The 21,491-nt window shown below is 59.8% G+C and overlaps 1 protein-coding gene across 3 annotated transcripts in view; it reads left to right on the top strand.

Moving 5' to 3' along the window:
* Positions 1-21,491, top strand: part of NRBP1 (nuclear receptor binding protein 1) — a 29,647-nt gene that overhangs the window by 1,712 nt on the left and 6,444 nt on the right. The window contains exons 1-12 of one of the 3 annotated variants that reach the window (XM_053251199.1): positions 661-894; positions 1,081-1,341; positions 11,871-11,993; positions 12,177-12,278; positions 12,380-12,469; positions 12,669-12,709; positions 13,003-13,097; positions 15,553-15,576; positions 18,643-18,726; positions 18,838-18,896; positions 19,227-19,325; positions 19,412-19,544. In XM_053251199.1, the coding sequence (XP_053107174.1) occupies positions 1,108-1,341; positions 11,871-11,993; positions 12,177-12,278; positions 12,380-12,469; positions 12,669-12,709; positions 13,003-13,097; positions 15,553-15,576; positions 18,643-18,726; positions 18,838-18,896; positions 19,227-19,325; positions 19,412-19,544 (1,084 nt within the window). In that variant the 5' untranslated portion in view covers positions 661-894; positions 1,081-1,107. Of the gene's footprint in view, positions 1-660; positions 895-1,080; positions 1,342-11,870; positions 11,994-12,176; positions 12,279-12,379; positions 12,470-12,668; positions 12,710-13,002; positions 13,098-15,552; positions 15,577-18,642; positions 18,727-18,837; positions 18,897-19,226; positions 19,326-19,411; positions 19,545-21,491 lie in introns of those variants that run through there. The other 2 variants (XM_053251200.1, XM_053251201.1) reach the window with 2 other exon arrangements.

Consider the following 21,491-nt stretch of genomic DNA (forward strand, 5'->3'; position numbering starts at 1 on the left):
ACCCCGCGGGCTGCTGCTTGCCCTAGAGGGGCGCTGCTGCTGCCGCCGCCGCCGCCGCCTCCTCCTCCTGGGAGGCCTCTTCCGCGTGCCCCGGCTCTCTGAGGGAGGGGGCTGCCGGTGACCGGGCAGAGGGAGCCGCTTCCTCGGCTGCTGGGCCTTCCCTGTCGCCGGGCTCTGCTCTGCGCTAGGAGCGGTGGGAGTCTTAAGCGCGGCGGCCGCTGCCCCGCCTGCGAGCCTCCCTGGGAGCAGCTGGGGACGCCCGCCTTGCTTCTGCCAAGCAGCCGGGGGAGGCGCTGAGCCAGCGGGAGGCGGAGGAGCCTGCCCGGAGGGGCCCCAGCGGCAGGCCTCGGAAAGGCGCAAGCCCGCCCTGCGGGGGGGCCACCGCTCGCGGAGGAGAGAGGGCGACTCCGGAGAGCAGCCGAGCCCCCCCCCCCGCGTCGCCGCCTGGAGCTCGGGCCGGCTCCTCCCTCCCCGGAGCGGCAGACCAGCGCCCGCCCGCCGGACAAGTGCGCGCGGGGGCGCCTGGGTACTCTTGCAGGCCGCGCCTGCGCGCGAGCCTCTCGGGGGCGAGGGACGGAGGCGTGCCCGGGGCATAGCCGGGTATCGCTGCACGCACGCGCAACGTGGGCGAGTGAAGCGCCGCCCTTCGCTCTGTCGCGACCTTCCCTCTCGGCAGGATGACAGGCAGCGGCGTTCCGCTTTCTCCGGCGCCCCATCCAATCGGAAGGTGCGCTAGCACTCAGCCCGCTCACTGATTGGCTTGAAGGCGGCCCCGTCCGCAGCCCGCCCTCCCCTCTGACCCCGCCCGCGGCCCGTCAGGCTGCGCGGTTCGGCGGCTGCCAATTCACCTCGGCGGCGGCGGCGGCAGCAGCGGCGGAGACGGGTTCGCGGCCGGTGAGTTTCCTGGGCCGAGGGGGCTTTCCTTGCGCCGCCCGCGGGCAGGGCTCCCGAGGCCGCGCCCTCCGGGGAGCGCGCTCACCCCTTCCTTCCTCCCTCCCTCCCTCTGGGGGGGGGCGGTTGGCTGTTCTCCCTCCCCCCGGCGCTGCGTCACTCACGCGATCCCCTCCCCCCTCCCCGTAGGTCGCGCCCCTCCCCCCAGCTCCGGCGATGTCCGAAGGCGAAGCCAAGCAGCTCCCCGGCGGCGGCGGCTCCGACCCCAAGCCCGACGTGGCTGCGGCGGCGTCCTCGTGCGGGCCCGGCCTGCCCTCGCTGTCGCCCCCGCTGGCCCCCGCGGCGCCCCCCGAGGAGGAGGAGGAGGAGGAGGAGGAAGAGGAGAGCGAGGACGAGTCCGAGATCCTGGAGGAGTCGCCCTGCGGCCGCTGGCAGAAGCGCCGCGAGGAGGTGCGGGCCGCGGGGGGGGGGGGGAGAGGCGCGCGGGGCGCCGGGAGGCCTGGGCCGGGCCCTGCGGGGCAGGAAGGGCGGGGGCCGGCCCGCTGGAGGCAGAGTGGGGCGGCGGCGGCGGCGGCGGCTTGGATCCAGGCCGGGGGAGGGAGGGAGGGAGGAGGGGGCTTGGCCCAGTTCGCGGAGGGCGGGTCTCTCTGTGGCCACGAGCCTTGATGGCTGTAGGCTGCCTCTGGGCCCCGCAGCAGGATTCCCAGGTGTTATTCACTACAACTCCCAGCATGCTCAGCTTTCATGGCCTTTGGCTGGGGGTTATGGGAGTTGTAGTCAACAACATCTGGGGATTTATCTTGGAGGGAGCACTGCAGGAGAGAGCGCAGGCCCTTGCCTGGCTCCTGTGGGCCCCTTGGGAACAGACATGGCTGGACTCCTTAGGTCTTGGACTGCTCTGGTGGTAGCAAGCATGCCTTGTTCTCTTAGCTAAGCAGGGTCTGCCCTGGTTGCATTTGAATGGGAGACTAGAAGTGTGAGCACTGAAAGAGATTCCCCTCAGGGGATGGAGCTACTCTGGGAAGAGCATCTAGGCTCCCAAGTTCCCTCCCTGGCTTCTTCAAGAGAGGAAGAGAGAGATTCCTGCCTGCAACCTTGGAGAAGCTGCTGCCAGTCTGTGTAGGCAATCCTGAGCTAGATAGATCAGTGGTCTGACTCAGTAGATGGCGGCTTCCTACCTTCCTCATCCAGCAGGGTTGTTCTTACAGGCTACGATGAGGTGTTGCCACCTCTTGTGTGTAGTGCTTAGCCAAGCTGAATGCCCCCAGCAGGCTGTGCTCCCCTTTCCAGGAGCCCCCATGGATACCCAGGGATGTAGCTGTGTTGCTGTTGCCCCTTCTCCTGCTTGTTGGGTCTGAGACAGGAACATAAGAACAGCCCTGCTGGATCAGGCCCAAGAAAAACCCATCTAGTCCAGCATCCTGTTTCACACAGTGGCCCACCAGATGCTGCTGGAAGCCTACAGGCAGGAGTTGAGGGCGTGCTCTTTCTCCTGCCATTACTCCCTTGCAACTGGTTCTCAGAGCCATCCTGCTTTTGAGGCTGGAGGTAGCCCTCCAACTAGTAGCCGTCAATAGAACTCTCCATGAAGTTATCCAAACCCTTCTTAAAGCCATCCAGGTTGTTGGCTGTCACCACGTCCTGTGGCAGAGTGTTCCACAAGTGGAGCACGCGTTGTGTGAAAAAGTACTTCCATTTGTTGGTCCTAGACCTCCTGGCAATCAATTTCATGGAGAGACCCCTGGTTCTAGTGTTGTGTGAGCGGGAAAAGAATTTCTCTCCAGATTCTCCAAACCATGCATAATTTTATAGACCTCTATCAGGTCTCCACACAGTCGTCTTTTTTCTAAGCTAAAAAGCCCCAGGTCTTGTAGTCTTGCCTCATAAGAGAGGTGCTCTAGGCCTGATTATCTTGGTTGCTCTTTTCTGCACCTTTTCCAGTTCAACAATGTCCTTTTTAAGATGTGGGGACCAGAATTGTATGCAGTACTCTTAAGTGTGGCCGCACCATAGTTTTGTATAAGGGCTTTATAATATTAGCCATTTTATTTTCAATCCCCTTTCTAATGATCCCTAGCATGGAAATGGACTTTTTCACAGCTGCCACACATTGAGTCAACACTTTCAACCAGCTGTCCACCACGACCCCAAGATCCCTCTCCTGGTCAGTCACCAACAGCTCAGATCCCATCAGCGTATACTTGAAGTTGGGTTTCTTCGTCCCAATGTGCATCACTTTCCACTTGCCAACATTGAGCCACATTTGCCATATTGTCCACACATCAACACATGTACTTGTCCCCTTATCCCATGACCGCTAAGTTTTCTCAAGAGTCTTTGATGAGGAACTTTGTCAAAAGCTTTTTGGAAGTCCAGGAATACTATGTTAACTGAATCACCTTGATCCACACACTCGTTGACATCCTCAAAGAACTCCAAAAGGTTGGTGAGGCAAGATTTACCTTTGCGGAAGCCATGCTGGTTATCTCCCAGCAGGGCCTGCTCTACTAGGTGCTTTACAATTTTATCCTTGATACTCTCCATCAATTTGCCTGGAACGGATCTTAGGCTAACCGGCCTGTAATTTCCCGGATCACCCCTGGGTCCCTTTTTGAAAATCGGTGTTACATTTCCTACTCTCCAGTCCTCTGGTACAGAGCCCGATTTCAGGGATGTTGAAAAATTTAGCAAGGAGGTCGGCAATTTCACGTTTGAGTTCTTTGAGGACTCTTGGATGGATGCCATCCAGCCCTGGTGATTTGTTAGCTTTCAGTTTTTCCAGACAGTTTAGTACATCATCTCTTGTCACTACTATCTGACTCAGCTCTCTAGCCCCCATCCCTAAAAAGCTTGGTTCAAGAACAGGTATATGCTCAGTATCCTCTGCGGTGAAGACGGACGCAAATAACTCATTTAGCTTCTCTGCAACCTCCGTATCCTCCTTAATAATCCCTTTCACTCCCTCATTCGGCAAAGGTCCAACTGCCTCCCTGGCAGGTTTCCTGCTTCTGATGTACTTAAAGTAGTTTTTGTTATTCCCCTTGATACTTTTGGCTGAATGTTCCTCAAACTCTCTTTTTGCCTCCCTTATTGTTACCTTGCATTTCTTTTGCCAGAGTTTGTGTTCCTTTCTGTTCTCTTCATTTGGACAGGCCTTCCAATTTCAGAAGGAAGTCTTCTTCCCTTTTATAGCTTCTTTGACTGTACTCGTGAGCCATGCTGGCATTCTCCTGGACTTAGTGGTACCTTTCCTCCTTTTGAGTATACAGTCTAACTGGGTGTCTAGTATTGTGGTTTTGAGTAAACTCCATGCACTCTGGAGCAAAGTGACTCTCCTGGTTTTCTCTTTCAGCTTTCTTTTCACCATACTCCTCATTTTGGAGACGTTTTCTCTTCTGAAATTCAAAATGTCCGTGTTAGACTTCCTTGGTGATACTCTCCCCGCATGTATGCTGAATTTGATGGCACTGTGGTCACTGTTCCCTAAAGGGCCGATGACACTGACATCCCACACCAGATCCTGGGTGCCACTCAGAATTAAGTCCAAGGTCGCCTTCTCTCTGGTTGGATCCAAGACCAACTGTTCTAGGGCACAGTCATTTAGTGTATCTAGAAATTTGACCTCTTTGTCCTGACCTGACTGTGAATTTACCCAGTCTATGTGTGGGTAATTGAAGTCACCCATGATTACAGCCCTGCCTCTCCTTGACGCCTCCCTGAGTTCCTGCTGCAACTCCCAGTCACTGTCAGCATTTTGATCCAGAGGGTGATAGCACGTCCCCAGTAGCACAATTCCTTTCCGGCCTTGTATAGTCATCCACAGGGTTTCTGTGGAGGACTCCAGTCCACTTAGGTTTTCTAGCTTGTTAGATTCTATCCCTTCTTTAACATACAGTGCTACCCCTCCTCCAAGGCACCCCTCCCTGTCCTTTCTGTAGAGTTTATACCCAGGGATAACAGTGTCCCACTGGTTCTCACTGTTGCACCATGTTTCTGTTATGCCCACTATATCTATTTCTGTGTTAGCAATCAAGCACTCCAGCTCACCCATCTTGGCTCAGAGGCTTCTGGCATTGGCATATAAGCACCTATACGCTGAATATCTTCCCTGATGTACGCTATTCTTATGACTCTTTGGCCAGCTGGCACAGGCTCTTGTCTGCTCTTTATGCGGTTCTGCACTGTCCCCTTCTGTTTTATCTGAATCCTTTGCACCCTCACACTTTAAGGGATGGCTTTTGCCAAACGGGATACTGCCCAGCTCCCATTGGCTGTTCCCCAGGTGTCATTTTAAGAGCTGCTCTGCAACCTTTTTGATTTTAAGCGCCAGCAGTCTGGTTCCATCTTGGTTCAAGTGCAGCCCGTCCCTTTTGTACAGGCCTTGCTTGCCCCAAAATGTGTCCCATTTCCTAACAAATCTAAACCTCTCCTCCCGGCACCAACGTCTCATCCATGCATTGAAACCCCTCAGCTCTGCCTGTCTCACTGTACCTGTGCGTGGAACAGGTAGCATTTCTGAGAATGCTACCTTGAGGGTCCTGGACTTCAATACACTACCTATCAGCCTAAATTTGGCTTCCAGGACCTCCTGACTACATTTCCCCACATCGTTGGTGCCAACGTGCACCACGACAGCTGTCCCCTCCCTAGCACTGCCTAGGAGCCTGTCTAGACACTGTGTGATGTCCACAACCTTCGCACCAGGCAGGCAAGTCACTGTGCGGTCAACACGAGGGTCACAAACCCATCTCTCTATCCCTCTAATGATCAAATCACCCACTGGAAGGAGGCCCCCACCCCCCAGAGGAGTATCCCCTGTGCGAGAGGATATGGGCTCATCATCCACGGAAGGGGTCCCTTCTAAAGGAGCATTTCCCTCTTCCTCAGACCGATGTCCTCCTTCCCCGAGACCCTCATTCTCCCTGACAACAGAGGAGCTACCAGCCCTGGAGTGGGATGCCTCTCTCACATCCCTGAAGGTCTCGTCCACATGCCTCTCTGTCTCTCCGAGCTTCTCCAGATCCGCCACCTTGGTCTCGAGGGAACGGATTTGTTCCCTGAGGGCCAGGAGCTCCTTGCACTGAGCACACACCCATGACTTCTGCCCATGGAGCAAATAGTCATACATGCAGCACTCTGTGCAATACACTGGGAAGTGCCCCCTCCCCTGCTGACCTTCTATCTTCATACTGTTTTTGTTGGCCATTTACAGTATTTAGAGAGAGTTTATTATCTGTTTATTATTATCTGTTTATTATTATCTGTTTATTATTATCTGTTTATTAGATAGTTTATTAGACGGATAGGTCTCAGCTGTAATGATCAGCTATTTAACTGTCCAAACAGCCTTTCCCAAGAATATGAGGGAGGGATTTGTACTTACCTTCTCTTCTCCACCAGGCTCCTTATGATCCAAACTCCCCCGCACACTTCCTGCAAAACTCCTATGTTCTGTTTGCTATGCTCTTTTTTGTAAATTAAAGAGCCCCAGGTGTTGTACTCTTGCCTCATAAGGAAGGTGCTCTAGGCCCCTGATCATCTTGGTTGCCCTCTTCTGCACCTTTTCCAGTTCAACAATGTCCTTTTTAAGATGTGGGGACCAGAATTGTACGCAGTACTCCAAGTGTGGTCGCACCCTAGTTTTGTATAAGGGTGTTATAATATTAGCCGTTTTATTTCCAGTCCCCTTCCTAATGCTCCCTAGCATGGAAATGGCCTTTTTCACAGCTGCCGCACATTGAGACGACACTTTCAACCAGCTGTCCCCCACGACCCCAAGATCCCTCTCCTGGTCAGTCATTGACAGCTCAGATCCCATCAGCATATACTTGAAGTTGGGGTTTTTTATCCCAATATGCTTCACTTTCCAGTTGCCAACACTGAACTGCATCTGTCACTTTGTCACTCACTCACCCAGTTTGGAGAGATCCTTTGGAGCTCCTTTACTACCCTAAATAGTTTGTCATTTGTAGATTTGGCCACCTCGCTGCTTACCCCTGCTTCTAGATCATTGATGAATAAATTAAAAAGCACCGGTCCCAGTACAGATCGCTGGGGGACCCCACTTCTTTCTTCCCTCCATCGTGAAAACTCTCCATTTATACCTACCCTCTCTTTCCTGTCTTTCAGCCAGTTAGCAATCCACAATCCACTTGTCCCCTTATTCCATGGCTGCTAAGTTTCCTCAGGAGTCTTTGATGAGGAACTTTGTCAAAAGCTTTTTGGAAGTCCAGGTAGACTATGTCAACTGGATCACCTTGATCTACACACTCGTTGACACTCTCAAAGAAGTCCAAAAGGTTGGTGAGGCAAGATTTCCCTTTGCAGAAGCCATGAACAGGCTCCCAGCAGGGAAGCTGAGAAGACGAGAGGAGCTAAGCAGGAGAGGGAGTCTGGAGCAATGTAGAGTGGCAGGCTGGAGCCATGACTCTCTTCTGTCCCAGGACTCTCTTCTCCTCCAGGGAGTGAGGGGGTGTCTGGTATAAGGGGTGGCTCCCCCTCTCCAGTGAGCCTAGTGCAGAACAGGGTGCAGGGGCTTCTTCTTGGTTTTCTTTTGGTTGAGCTTGGGCAGTCCCATAGTGCCAAGGGTTTCATATTTTGGTTCTTGAGGATGGCACTTCTTGGTATAAGCCGAAAGGAGGACTCCCCCCCCCCCAGCTCAGGTCTCTCTGGCCTGTCTCGTTCTTGAACTTCTGGTTCTTTTGCTCGAGGGGTTCCCTTCCCAGCCTGTGCTGCTCCAGTTGTTCCTGAACTGCAACTACAGAACTCCCAGCCACAGTCAACGGCAGCTGGAGATTATGGGAGTTTTGTTCAGCAGCATCTGGAGGATCACAGGTTGGAGACCCCTTTTCCATGAGAGTGTGACCCTCCTTGAGGTTAGGGTTATAGGCACCATGTAAGTGCAGGAAGCGAAGAATAGTCTAGTTTTCCCCTCTCTTATTTATATGTCACACACCCCCCATATTTGTTCTTGTCTTTCCAGTACACTGCTCTCTTATTTGCTTCTGCTTAAAACTTGGCTTTTAGAAGTGTACTGAGGGTGCTTTTGTTGTACTTGTAAAGCTTCCTTGGTGAGCCCTGACAAAGATAACAGCCAAAGGAGAGAAATGTCAAGTCTCTGGAAACTTGGAACTTGTGGAAAGAGTTGTGTCCACACATTGACAGATCTACCCAGTGTTGGAGGTGATGAAATAGCCAAATAGGTCTTATTTCCGTAAACGTGACTGTCTTTGGAAAGAACTGTGTAGGTTGGCTGTGCCACGGATTGAAAATGCTGCTTTAAAAAAACCTCAGGAGCCATGTTTGTATCAGTGAAAGCTACCAGTCCCCTTTCTGGAAATTGTTTTTGAAAGATTCTCTGTTCTCCTGGAAGAGAACGTTTTGTAAGTTTGTCTTTCCAGGTGGAGAGGGGTGTGTGTGTGTGTGCGTTCCTGCGCGCACTCTGAATGATTCCAGTAGCTTTTGCTGGAGCCGTAGCCCCTCCAGAGCGGACGGATCTCCCTCTGCGTAGATGAGCTGGGTGTTTGCAGTTGGGATGCCGTCTGCATTGGCCCATCGCTGCTGCCCTTCCCTGTAAGGTTGTCCCCGTGTCTGTTCTCTGGGGCTGAATGGTATGTTGAGCGTGTGGTGGGGATTGCACTGCTTGCTTTTTAGACCTTCAGTGGGTGCAGTGAGGGGCAGGGCACAGTCCTTTGTGCCTGGGGCTGGAGGATGGGGCTCTTGCTCCCGCGCCCCCCCCCCCCCGCCAGTTCCCAAGGGTGGAGGCCTTGTTGCTCGGCTGGACTCAGTCCTGTGAGTGCTAGGACAGGAGGCAGTGTTGCCTCTCACAGGGCTTCCCAGCTGTTGTTGACTACAACTTCCAGAATCCCGAAGCAAAAGCCGTTGCAGCTGGGGATTCTGGGAGTTGTAGTCAACATTATCGGGGACTCCCTGTTCAAGGGAACACGGGGAGGAGGTCTTTGCAAGGGAAATGGCGTTTCCCCCGGCTTTGTGCGAAGAAGATTGTGGCGTGAGCTCTGCTCTGTTTTCAGAAAGAAGTGTGTGGGGCAGCCTGGCCTCGGGCAGTGGCGACAGTCCTGCCACCGCCGCCGCCTCCCTTGCCTGGAGAGGGCCCTGGAAGGCGGCCCTTGTTGCCGAGGGAGCAGCCTGATGGTCCTTGGCAGGGCAAGAGCTTCTTAGCAGCCTTTCAGGAGGGCGGGGGCTGCTTTGGCCTGCTGACGGGGCGGGGGGGGGCTGTTCTCGTCGGTGGCCCCGAATGGCAGGCTGTTGAGCGAATGGCTTGTTTGCCTGTCACCTTGCTGGCCAGACCGGGCTGAAGTGTGCTTGAAGAAGGCGGACAGGCGCAGCGGAGGTGGCATGGAGAATCCGGAAGGGAGGGGCAGGCTGATGGGTGCTGGGGGTTGGCCCTGGAGCTGCAAGTCACCGTTGAAGAGGGCTCTGCTGCCCTGGGCATGCAGCTGTGGGCGGTTCCCGCTTCCCGAGGGCTGCTGGCGGAGCCCCCACGTTTCCAGGCTCTTGCTTGGAGTCCTCCTGGCTCTCTTGGCCAAGCTTGGCGCTTGCCTTTCTCTGCCCTGCCGTCCTGCGCGGGAGAAGGGCCTTCTCTTGCTGCCCAAGAAGCTCGGTTCTCGGCTGCGTGCAGGGTGGTGTCTCAGGGCTCCTCTGGCGAGGTTCCCACACGGGGGGTGGGGGGCAGCCCTGAGGCTCAAACGTGGGGAAGCCCCGATCAGAGGCTTGTTCAGCTGTGGAGCTCACCGGGGGCGGGGGGGGGGGCGGCCTTGGACAGACTGCTCTGGCTTCCAGGGCCGAGATGGAGCCCCTCACCAGACTTGCCTTGCTGTGGGTGGGCCCTTCGTGAAGAGGCTGGCCAGGCCGGTCTGGCACGCCTGCTCTCCCTCCCTCTCCCCCAGTGGGCGGGCTCCCACTGAGCCTCTTGCTTTGGTGCTTCCCGGGGGGGGCGGGGGGGCTGCTCCTCTCCCCCCGCTCTCAGTAGTGTCCCAGGCTCTCCTCTTGCCCTGCTGTCGCTCTCCCTGGAGGCAGGGGCTGGGTCTGCAGAGAAGGGCTGGGGCGCTCTCCAGATGGGCCAGGCACTGCTGGGTGGCCACTGCCACAGGGAGCGGGGAGGGCCTCCAGGGGCTGGCAGCTCTTGAGCAGGGAGGCGTGGTGGGGGGCTGCCGGGGGGGATTCTGTCCCCTTCCGAGGCGCAGGGCGGGAGCGCTCGTGCTGTCCCTGCAGTTCTACACTGGTGGGCTCCCCAGACGGGGCTCCCCCAGCAGTTGGCCTTGGAAACCCCCGTGGGGCTGTGAGGCCCAGAAGGCGGCACGGAAGGCAGATGCACGTGGCCAGCTGGCCTGAGCAAACCTGCCCAACAGGCTGGGGGTGAGGGGAAGAGCACGGGGCAGACCCTGGGCCAGACCAAGGTGGCACCAGGCCAGCTGCCTTGGGGGTGACCGGCGCGGTGAGTGGAGCCCTGGTGCCCTCCTCCTGTGTGCAGGGGGGAAGACTGGGCCAGACCCGTCTGCATCAACACACAATATCGCCAGTTCCAGAAGCGGATTGAGGGACGTGGATTGGTCAGCTTCTTGTCTGTTCCAGGGCACCTGACTGGAGGTGGAATTAGAATGGTGAAGCATGTCGAAGAACAAGCCTTGCTGATGAAGGATCAGCATGGCTTCCACATGTAGAACGTCTGCCTCACTCGCCTTTTTAAAGTCCTGGGAGAGTAGCCACAAGCGTGTGGCTTGTTGTGGTCATTAGGCCCTTGGGCTTCCCAGAGGATGTTGAGAGAGACCTTTGTCAGAATCTTCTGCGTGAACGTAATCGATTCTCTTATGGATCAGGAAGCAGTTAGGAGTGAGTGGACAGTTGTCATGACAGAGGAGCACTTTCTTGTTGTCCCCCTGTGATCTGCGTGGGGGACCAGTGCTCTATAAATTACTCTGAAGTTGAACACAAATGGCGAAGCTTTGAGATGACCCACAGCTGTTCGGGATGGCGAATACCCGAGGGGCCTGTGCCCAAATTGTTCCAGAATCTCTGGTTGTCAGAATGTGCCACTTGGGCTTTCTCACGTTTGGAAGAGCTGGTTTTCTCATTTCAAAAAGATACCTTGGAGGTGGCTGTGGGCAGCTAAGACAGTTGTGCAGGCAGAGCATCTTCCATACAAGGAGAGGCTCAAGAGTTTGGGATTTTAGAGCAGGACGGAGAGAGCTGAGGGAAGGAAGCGACGTGAGAAAGGTTGATAGGTGACGTGGAAATGGACAGAAAACCCCTTTCCCCACATCCCCTAACAAAACAGACTAGCAGGCAGTTCAGGAAGGACAGTTCCCCACAAAAAAACAAAGCCAAGTATGGCACTTGCGAGCACAAGATGAGGTGATGGCTGTGAAGCCGGAGTCCCCCCTCCTTGGCCACAAGGTGTGGCAGAAGGAGGCCACTTCAGTTCCAAACCGTGGGGAGAGGCACTGGCCTCCCCAGAGGCAGGTGACTGGCTGCTCTTTGGCATGGGCCTCCAGGGTCCCTCTGGCCAGGGGACCCGGGATGGCTTTGGCCCAGTCTGCTGACCCTTGGTTGCTGAGGATGCAGGGGCAGGGATGGACAGACCTTTGGGGCTGGCTGGCTGGCCTGGCCCCCACTTTCCGGGGGCACCCGGGCCTGATGGCCTTGCTTGCGCTCCCTCCCACCCTGTGAGTTGGGAGTCGGGCACTTGCAGGCTTTCCAGAGTCTTCCTTGTCCACCTCTGGAGGAGGAGAACTTGGGGCCGTGTGCTTGTGGACAGTGGCCCCCTTGAGCCGCTGGCGCCCGAGTCCAGATCCTTTCTGCTTTGGGAGGACGGAGCCGCCCGTGCGTGTGCTCCTCCTCCCACTCTGTCCAGAGGCAGGACTGGTTTCTGCTCGCGTGCCTAGGAGGAGGCCAGCTGCAGGCAGCCCTCCCCGACTGGCTCTCTGGGTCACTCTTCTTCCTTCTGCCCTGTCTTCACCTAGGTGAATCAGCGCAATGTTCCTGGGATTGACAGTGCCTACCTGGCCATGGATACGGAAGAAGGCGTGGAAGTGGTTTGGAACGAGGTCCAGTTCTCTGAGCGCAAGAATTTCAAGCTTCAAGAGGTGGGTGGTGAGGGCAGCCTCAGTCAGTGGCTTGGGACCCCGGCGGGGGCCGCGCCTGCAGGGGTCATGAGGCCCAGTGGGTGGATCTTCCATGCTGGTGCCTGGCTGGAGGTGGGGCAGTGGCTCTGGGGGGCGGCCCCTCTCTCCTCCTTGCAATGGCAACCTTGCTCTGCTCTGCTGCAGGAAAAGGTCAAAGCGGTCTTTGACAATCTGATCCAGCTGGAGCATCTGAACATCGTGAAGTTCCACAAGTACTGGGCTGACGTGAAGGAGAACAAAGCCAGGGTAAGTGGGGGCAATTCCCACCCCTCGCCGCTCCCGGGCAGGATCTCCTCCTCCTCCTGCTGACAGGCTTTGGTGCTTTCTTTCTTCCTGTCACTTGCTAGGTGATCTTCATCACAGAGTACATGTCATCTGGCAGCCTGAAGCAGTTTCTGAAGAAGACAAAGAAGAACCACAAGACCATGAATGAAAAGGTGACCTCTTCCTCAGAAGGCTCAGGCCTGCTCTGCTGCCTTCCCGGGCTACTGATAGCCCCTGGGCGTGAGCCCCATGCCTCTTCAGGAGGCGAAGCAAGTCTGGAGGAAATGCCGGGGGTGTGGGGCTCTCCAGGCCCAGGGGGGTGTGGGGCTCTGCTCCCCTCTGGGCTCAGCCTGCTTCTGCTCTGCCTTGCAGGCCTGGAAGCGCTGGTGCACTCAGATCCTCTCTGCGCTCAGGTAGGGAGAGCCCTGCAGAAGGGCGGGGCGGGGGGGAGGGCGGGCAGCGTTGGCTTGGGGGTCCGCCCTGCGGAAGAGGAGAGCAGGGGCACCCTGCTGGTGGGGCCCGTGCCTGGCAGAGGGAGGAGCTCCAGCCCCTTCCTTTGGGCCCAGTGGCCTCCCCAGCTGGCGGGGCTGCTGGCAGTGGGTCCTCCCCGGGGAAAGGGGCCCTGCCGTGGGCGGGGGTCGCTGGCATGCTCCTTGGGCGCTGGCCGTGCTGCCCCTGCTGGCCTCACTCGCCCTCCCCTCCCCAGCTACCTCCACTCCTGTGACCCCCCCATCATCCACGGAAACTTGACTTGTGACACGATCTTCATCCAGCACAATGGGCTGATCAAGATTGGGTCAGGTAAGCCTCTGCCGCCGCGGGGGGTCGGGGGGTCGGAGGGGGCTCTCTGCGGAGCCCTGTTGCCTGCCTGCCGGCCCGCACACACGCAAGCCAACTGCTGCCTCTCAGCACAGCAGTGGCCGCTGCCCTCTGGGAATCTCTGCTGCCGGCGGGGTGGGGGGACGTGGGCCCGTGGCCTTGACTGGCTGTCGCCCCAGCATCCCTGGTGTGGCCCACTTGGTGTTTGCCAGCTGGCCGGGGGCCCCTTTGCGAGCCGGCCCCTTCTGAGCCTGGCCCTCCAGGCTCCCTGTTTGGAATGGAAACCACCATCTTCTGCTGGTTGGGGGGGCCCTTTACCTTGGCTGTGTCGTCGGCTTCCTGGCTCTTCTTCGTGGCTTCTGTGCGTCTTGTGCCTGGACAAAGGCTGCTCCCTGGGCCAAGAGGCACCTCTGTCACGTGGCGATTCTCTTCTGTTGCGCAGGGGGAGAGCAACCGGCCCCCTCCAGCCCCAGCACAGCATCCCTGCTGTGGCTGTGGCTGTGGCCGGTGTCTCTCTTCTGTTTCTTGTTAGGTTGTGAGCTTGTCGGGGATGGAGAGCTCTCTTCTTGTTTGTTTCTTTCTGGATTTATTATTTCTCTTGTGTAAACCGCTTTGGAAACGTTTGTGGAAAAGCGGTAGAAAAGTCGCGGTGGTGGTTGCTGGACAAAGAGCTGCGTCGGGGGCCGGAGGGTGGTGCCCCTTGAGCTCTTGTGGGGGCGGCTGCTGCCCTTCCACTGCTCCCCGGGCGGGCGGGCGGGGGGGGGGGGGGCTTGCAGGCGTGCCCTCCGGCTTCTCACGCTGGGATTCTGGTGAGGTTCTCCCTGCAGGCCGGACAGGACTCCCCCCCCCCCCCCCGCCAGCCAGGGGGTGCGGCCCTTGTCGAACGGGCCGGCTTCCCTGCGGAGCGAGCGTGACAGAGTCCCTGGGCGGGGGCCGTGCTGCTGCAGGCCTGGCCGGCAGAGAAGCCTTCCCTGGGGCTGCCAGGCAGCTGTGCCCAGGCTTCCTGGGGCGGGGGGGGAGGCAGGGCCGCGAAGCCATGGGTGGTCGGCGGGGCCTCGTGCTCCAGGGTTGGGTTAGGGTTGACTTGTCTGGTGGCAGGACCCAAAGCCCTGCAGGATCGGGGCTGCTTCAGCCCCCTGTGGCAGGCAGAGCCCTGGACCCCCAGGTGGGCTCCGTGCGCCTGTTGAGCAGAGCTCGGGGCTGGGCGGGATGCCTGGCGCTCTCCGCTCGGGGCCGGCAGCAGGGCCCCCCCGCCCCGCCTGTGCCGGGGTCTTGCGGGGCAGAGCGGCCACGCATGGCCCTGCTGGGCTTTGGGTGGAGCTGAGCCGTGCGGTGAGGGGCCCAGTGGGCCCCTGGAGCTCCGCGGAGGCCCATCTGGCAGGGGGGAAAGGGCAGCGGCCCCCGCACTGCATTGGCCCCTCTGCTGCTCCTGTTGCTGGGGGCCTTCAGGCTTCTGCCCTGTGTGCCTTGGTGTGGGGAGAGAAAGCCCAGGGGCTGGGGGCCCGGGACGGCCTCCTGGCAGGGAGCGGGGAGCGGTCCTTCCTCCGGCCTGGAGCTGGCCTGGGGTTGGGGGCTGCTCTGGGCCTGCGGGGCCCGTAGTGCTGCCCGGCGGCACCCCTGGGGCCGGGCCGGGCTGCTGGAGTGGCCCTGCTGCTGCTGCTGCTGCTCCTCCTCCTCCTCCTCCTGCCAGCCCCAGCGGCTTCCGCTGGGCCGGCCTCTGTCCCTTGCAAGGCCCGGCTGCCTCCTCCTCCTCCTCCCCGCCCGGGGCCAGGGAGCCACCCTAACCCCCCCCCCGGCCCTCCCTCTGAGCCTGCCCTCTTGGGACTTGGCAGTTCCCACAGCCCAGCAGCGCGAGGGGCGGCCCCCGGCCTGGCTTCCGCCTTGGGGCCCAGGAGGCCTCTGGGTGGGGATGCTGAGGGGGCTGCCCCCCGAGGAGTTGGGCTTGACTTGGCAGGGGAGCCGCTGTGTGGGGAGAGAGGTGCACCGGCTGCTCCCCAGATCCCTGGGCAGGCAGGGCTCCTCCTCCTCCTCCTCCTCCTCCTCCCCGGAGCAGCTGGTGTCCCCAGAGGGGGCCCGGAGTCTCCGCCATCACCCTCTCCGGAAGGTCCTTGGGCCCTCCTACCCCGGGGGGGAGTCTCTCTCTCTCTCTCTCTCTCTCTGCGCCTCCATGGGAGCAGGCGGAGGGTGGGGGGGACATGGGCACAGGGTCCCGTGGCTCCCTCCTGGCAGGGGTAGGAGCAGGGGCCAAGCCTGCCCCCCCCCCCGGAGCCCCGCTGCGTGACCCTGCAGGAGCAGCAGGCACAACCCCCCCCCCCCGGCGGAGCTGAAGGGACGGCTCTTCCGTCCGGTCCCTGCCCGGTGGACGGCTGCCTGGCTTGGTTCCCCGCTGATGGGCCGCCTCTCTCTCTCTCTCTGTCTCTCTCTTTCTTGCCCACAGTCTTTCATAGGATTTTTGCTAATGGTGAGCACATCTCTCTGCTCTGTGATGTGACTGTGACCACCTCAATATATATAACACGGCCGGGTCGGCTTATATATATTCAGCCCCCCCTCCCCCCCTCCTCAGGCCAGGGGGGCGTGTGTGAGAGGCCCTCTCTCGGCCTCTGCCCCCCAGAAGAGCCGGAGCCGCCCTCAGGTCCAGGGCCCCCCCCCCGCATGCCCCCTCCTGCATGTGGCCTCTGCCGGAGGAGCCTCTGCCGCTGGCCCTGGCGGGGGTGCTGCTTGCCGCTTGCTTGTGGCGTCTCTGCCCCGGTCGGTTGCTGCAAAAGGCCTGGGGGGGGGGCGGGGGGGGTCTCAGGCCCTCAGATGTGGCTCTTGGGAAGCTGCTTTCGCTGCTGCTGCTGCTGCTGGAGGAGGAGGAGGGGGAGGGGGGGGAAAGAGGGCCGCGGGGAGGGTCCCTCTGCTTCCACCCCAGCTGGCGGGCCACCTCCTCTCCTCCGCCCCTGGGCCGTCCCTGGGCAGCTGTGGCTCCGAGGATCTGGCCATCTTGGGAAAGCACATGGGGCTGGGGGGAGAAGAGGAGGTGGCGGGCTGGCCTCTGGGGAAAGGCCAGGCGTGCCCTGTGGGCCCCGGGGGGGGGAGGGACCCCCAGGCTCGTGGAGGCCTCTCCCAGCAGCCCCCCTGCTCTCCCGAGGGCCGGGCGGTTGCTGCTGTCGAGTCTCACGGGCCGGGGCGGGGGCTGAAGAGAGGCTCTGGGGGCCCTGGCCAAGGCGCTCCCGGCAGAGGGGAGCAGGCAGGAGCCGGCGGGAAGTGGGTCGAGAGGAGAGGGCCGGCCTGGCGGGTCGAAGGCCCCCCGCGTGGGGTCGGGGGCCCGAGCTGCTGCTGCGGGTTGCCTGCCTGCTCCTGGGCCGAATCCATCCTCACCGGGGGAGGGACTCCTCTGCTTTGTTGCGTGCAGAGTGCAGCCTTCCCTTTCGGTAGAAAAGCAGCCCCCCACCCACCCACCCGGCTTGTTCAAGGGGGGCCTCAGCCAGTGTGGTGAGATCTCTCAAGCTGGGCAGGGCTGGAGGCGCTGGCGGGGCAGGTGCAAGGCTGGGGTAGCTGCTCCCCCCCCCCCCCGGCAGCTCAGAGTGGACCGTGGCTGGATGTGGGCGGCAGGCTTGCTGCAGAACCCTGCCTGTGATCTGGCTCCGAGCACGTGTGCCGCTCCGCCCCCCCCGCTTGCGAGTGAGGCCTGTCCAGCTTCCCATCTGCTTTGCCTTGTCGAAAGGCTGACCCCCTGCTCCTCCCCCCCTCCGGGGCCATGCAGAGGTCTCCTGCATGCTGCCCGCCCCCCCCCCATGCGCTCCCAGGAGGGGCCAGGGTGGCTGGGGGGACGGAGAGCGTGGCATGTTGTGTGTGCACAAGAGGGTGGCGCTGGGCGTCCTCTGCAGGCAGGCAGCCAGCTGCCGGGTTGGGCTGGGCCGGGGGGGTCTGCCTCCCCCCCCCAGCCTGGCCCCGGAGTCCCCTCCGCCCTGGAAAACAGGCCTCCTCCCCAGCCAGTGTGAGGCTTGGCTCAGCGGTTGGCTGGAGGCGGGAGAGGAGAGAGCCTCCCGCTGCGGCTAGAGAGACCAGCCCTCGGCGTGAGGCGTCTGCAGGAAGCCGGAAAGCCTCCCCGCGGCCCTCGCAGCTCTCGCCGGTGCTGGGGAGGGGTGGGGGCTCTCAGCTGACCAGCGTTTCCCAACTGAGACGGAAACCCAGCCACGCCCGCGCGAGTGGCCCAAGCCACGGTCCCCTGATCTGCTCTTTGCAGTGGGTGGACCTGGCTTGATTGTGCCCAGCGAAGGAAGAGGCTCGCTGGTGTCTTCCCAGGGAAGGGACGGTCCCCGTGGAAGAGCCGGGGGGCGGGGCGCTCGCAGAGGTTGAGCCGAGCGCGCCCCGAGGCAGCGGTGGGGGGGTGCCCCTCTTCTTGAGCCGCCCCCCCATCTCAGCCGCCTCTGCCTGCCGGGAGCTGGATGGGCTTCAGCCAGCCGAGGGTTTGCAGGCAGGGCCCGGAGCCGCTTGGCTCCTCTGGGGCTGGGTGCCTGGTGGCCTGCAGCAGTCGCTCCTCTCCCCCCCCCCCCCCCCCCGCGGCACCGGGGCCCAAGGGACCAGCTTCTGCCCTCAGGGTCTGGTTGGCAGCAGCAGCTGCCCCCCCCCCCGTGTTGCCAGCCCATGGCCATTGAGCCCCCTGCCCCGCTTGGGCTGAGGCGGGCAAGTCCGCTGGGCTCTCCGCAGCCCCCTCTCCAGGCTGCTGCCGCCGCCGCCGCCGGGCCAGGAACAAGCAGTCTGGGCCGCCCTGCTTCTTCCCGCAGCTCCGCTCTTCGGGAGGCGCCTTCCCCCGGGCTCCCCGAGGCCTCTGGACGGGACCCTGTTTCCCTGAGCTTGGGGGTTTCGTGCCCCTTCCCTGTCCTGGCTGGCTCTCTGAGCTTGGGTTGGGGTCCCTCCAGAAGGAGGCTGGGGGTGCCTGTGTGGGTCAGGGCCCCCCTGGGCAAAGGCAAGCCTGCCCTCCCTTGGAGGCGCTCCGGAAGAGTTGGGCGGAGCTTGGGCGTCACCCCCCCCTCCCCAGAAGTGTGTGCGTGTGGGGCTAGAGGTCCGCATGAGGACCCCGTCTGTCCCGCTTCTGCCTGCCTTCACGGCAGAGGGGGGTGCTTGGTGGCAGCAGCTCAGGGTCCTGCTGTGCCTGCCGCCCCCCCCCCCCGCCCAGCCTCTTGCCTGCCTGCCCGGAGAAAAGCCAGTGGCCCTGCAAGGGGGCCCCCCACCCCCCCGCAGCAGTGGGAGTCGGGTTCTGAGCGAGTCGGGCCTCTTCTGCTTGCAGCCCGCAGACTTGCCTGGCCTCTTGGGGTGGAGCCTGAGCCAAGCAGGGCCAGATGTGGCCGGGGGGGCGACCTTGCTCTGGGAGGCAGCCTGTGGGCCAGAGCTCCCCTGGCTCCCCCCTTGTGCTCCGTGGGGGGAGGGGGGCAGGGCCTCTCCGCTGTGCTTGGGCTTCCCTGCGGAGGGGGGCCAGGAGCGAGTTGCCTGGAGCGCTGCGGGGGGCGCAACCTCTGACCGGCCGCCTTCTCTCTTCCAGTGGCCCCGGACACGATCAACAACCACGTGAAGACGTGTCGGGAGGAGCAGAAGAACCTGCACTTCTTTGCTCCCGAGTATGGGGGTACGAAGGAGGGGGAGCAGGGATTGGGGGCGGGTGGGGGGGGGGGCCGGGCAGCTCCGGGCTCCCCTGTCCTCCTCTCTCCTCACCGCTGGCCCTCCTCTTGCCTTCCAGAAGTGGCTCACGTGACTACGGCAGTGGACATCTACTCCTTTGGGATGTGTGCCCTGGAGGTGAGGCCGGGGGGGCGGGCGCCACGGAAGGGCCCCCTTCTCCTCCTCCTCCTCCTCCTCCTCCTCCTCCGCTGCCCCGTGGCGTCCGGTGCCTTCTTCCCAGCAGGGTCCAGGGCCTCGAGGGAGAGCCTCTGTCCGCGGGGGGTGGGGGGGCGTGGGCTCCCTCCATCTTGCGGTTGGCCTTCTGTGGCCTCGGCAGCCCCACAGCCGCCTTGCTTGCGGGGCTGTGCTGGCAGGCACAGCAGGACGTGGCCGGAAGGGCTTCGCCTCGAGGGGCCAGTGGCCGAGGGGCCTGCTGAGCCTGGCGTGGCTTTGCTTCTGTGCCTGCAGATGGCGGTGCTGGAGATCCAGGGCAACGGGGAGTCTTCCTATGTGCCCCAGGAGGCCATTAACAATGCCATCCAGTTGCTGGAGGACCCCTTGCAGCGGGTAAGTCCCTGGGCCCGCCCTCCTGCCCCACCTCTCCTTGGGCAGGCGGAGGACCTGAGCACCCCCCCACCTTGTGTCTCCCCCAGGAGTTTATTCAGAAGTGCCTGGAGCTGCAGCCTGGCAAGCGCCCTACGGCCCGGGAGCTGCTCTTCCACCAGGCCCTCTTTGAAGTGCCCTCCCTCAAGCTCCTGGCAGCCCACTGCATTGTGGGCCATCAGCGTGAGTAGCAGGATGGTGCTGGGGGGCCCGGAGAGGTGGATCTTGCGCATCTGTGGCTGGAGGGGTCTTGGGGACAGATGGCCACACGTGGCGGGGTGGGGAGCAGGCTGCCGCAGAGGGGTGGCTGGGAGGAGCCCTTGCCAGATCCAACCGGGTCCTTGGAGGGGAGGTGGCGGGGCGGGGTGCCTCCTAAATCTGCAGCAGAAGTTCTGGCGCTCTCTGGCTGAAGAGCGGTTGGCAACTTTCCTCCATGGATGTGTCCTAGTCCTTGACCAACGCCAGCCACCTCATCTGGTGCTCATCACCTCGTCCTGTGGCCACGGTGGAGTCCCTCAGCTCATGGCATGTTTTGAATCACTGGTTTAAATCAAGTTGCTCACTGATACTTGCCCACACATTGCACAGTGGTGCGGATCTGAGCCTGCTGTCAGCTTACAACTCCGTGGAGCAAATGCCTCCTCTTAGGGTGTGATTTGTGAATTCTGAAGTTAGGATGATTGGATGCTTGCCGAATTTCCTTTTAATGCCATGGATACCTTTGCGCACGGCCTTGTGGCACTGCCTTACACTTGACACAGAGACAGTGTCTCTTACACCCAGGAACGAGCCGTTTGGGGGTGTTAAAATGTGGGGCCGTGCAGGCAGCTGTGCTGAGCAATATGCCTCCCCTCTGCCCCCGAACCCTGCCTGCCGACTCCCCCTCCTTTCTGGACTGTGTCTCTGCCTGGACTTCTCTGACTGGGTTCAGCCCCACCACAAAACCGCCCCCCCCCTGCTCCCATTATTGTTGTTGTTGTTGTTTACACAGTCAGACAGGTGTGATTGACTGGTTTGTTTTATCCAGACATCGAGTCCTTCCCAAGGACCTGGGATGCCGGAATTTTATTGTCATTTGTTATAGATAGCGTCACAGAATATAGGCTGTTCCCAGTAAAGCTGCTTTTTGTAATTGGCTGATGGCGATTTCTGTGGCCCCGATGGTGTTGAGGTGCTCCTCAAGGTCTTTTGGAACTGCACCCAGGGCGCCAGTGACCACTGGGATTATTTGGGTCTTCTTCTGCCACAGCCTTTCAATTTCCATTTGTAGATCTTTGTATTTTGTGATTGTTTCTATTCCTTTTTCTTCTATTCTGCTATCCCCTGGTATTGCTATGTCGATTATTTTAACTTGTTTTTCTTTCTTCTCGACTACAGTGATATCTGGTGTATTGTGTGGCAGATGTTTGTCTGTTTGTAGTCGGAAGTCCCATAATATTTTTGCATCTTCGTTTTCTACCACTTTTTCAATTTTATGGTCCCACCAATTCTTGGCTACAGGTAGCTTGTATTTTTTGCAGATGTTCCAGTGTATCATCCCTGCTACCTTGTCATGCCTTTGTTTGTAGTCAGTCTGTGCAATCTTTTTACAACAGCTGATTAGGTGGTCCACTGTTTCATCTGCTTCTTTACAAAGGCAGCACTTGCTGTTTGTTGTTGACATTTCTACTTTTGCTCTTATCGCATTTGTTCTTAGTGCCTGTTCTTGCACAGCCAGTATTAAATCCTCTGTTTCTTTCTTCAATTTGCCATTCTTAAGCCATTGCCAGGTCTTGGTGATGTCTGATTTTCCACTTATTTTGTAGGCCTGCTTTATTTCATTGGTGTTGAGTAGTTTCGCGTTCTTGACCATTTGAAGTGCATCTTCTTCACTGTCCCTAATATATTCTTCCAGGCCTCTTTTCTCCTCCTCTACTGTTTGATGGACTTGCAGCATTCCTCTTCCACCTGAGCTGCGAGGGAGGTAGAGTCTATCGACATCACTGCGGGGGTGCAGAGCATGATTGATGGTCATGATTTTCCTGGTCTTGCGATCCAGCGTCTCTAGCTCTGCCTGGGTCCAGTCTATTATTCCTGCACTGTATCTGATGACAGGTATAGCCCAGGTGTTTATGGCTTGTATGGTGTTCC

This window comes from Hemicordylus capensis, chromosome 1, assembly GCF_027244095.1.
Source record: "Hemicordylus capensis ecotype Gifberg chromosome 1, rHemCap1.1.pri, whole genome shotgun sequence".
In the NCBI taxonomy this organism is placed as follows: Eukaryota; Metazoa; Chordata; class Lepidosauria; order Squamata; family Cordylidae; genus Hemicordylus; species Hemicordylus capensis.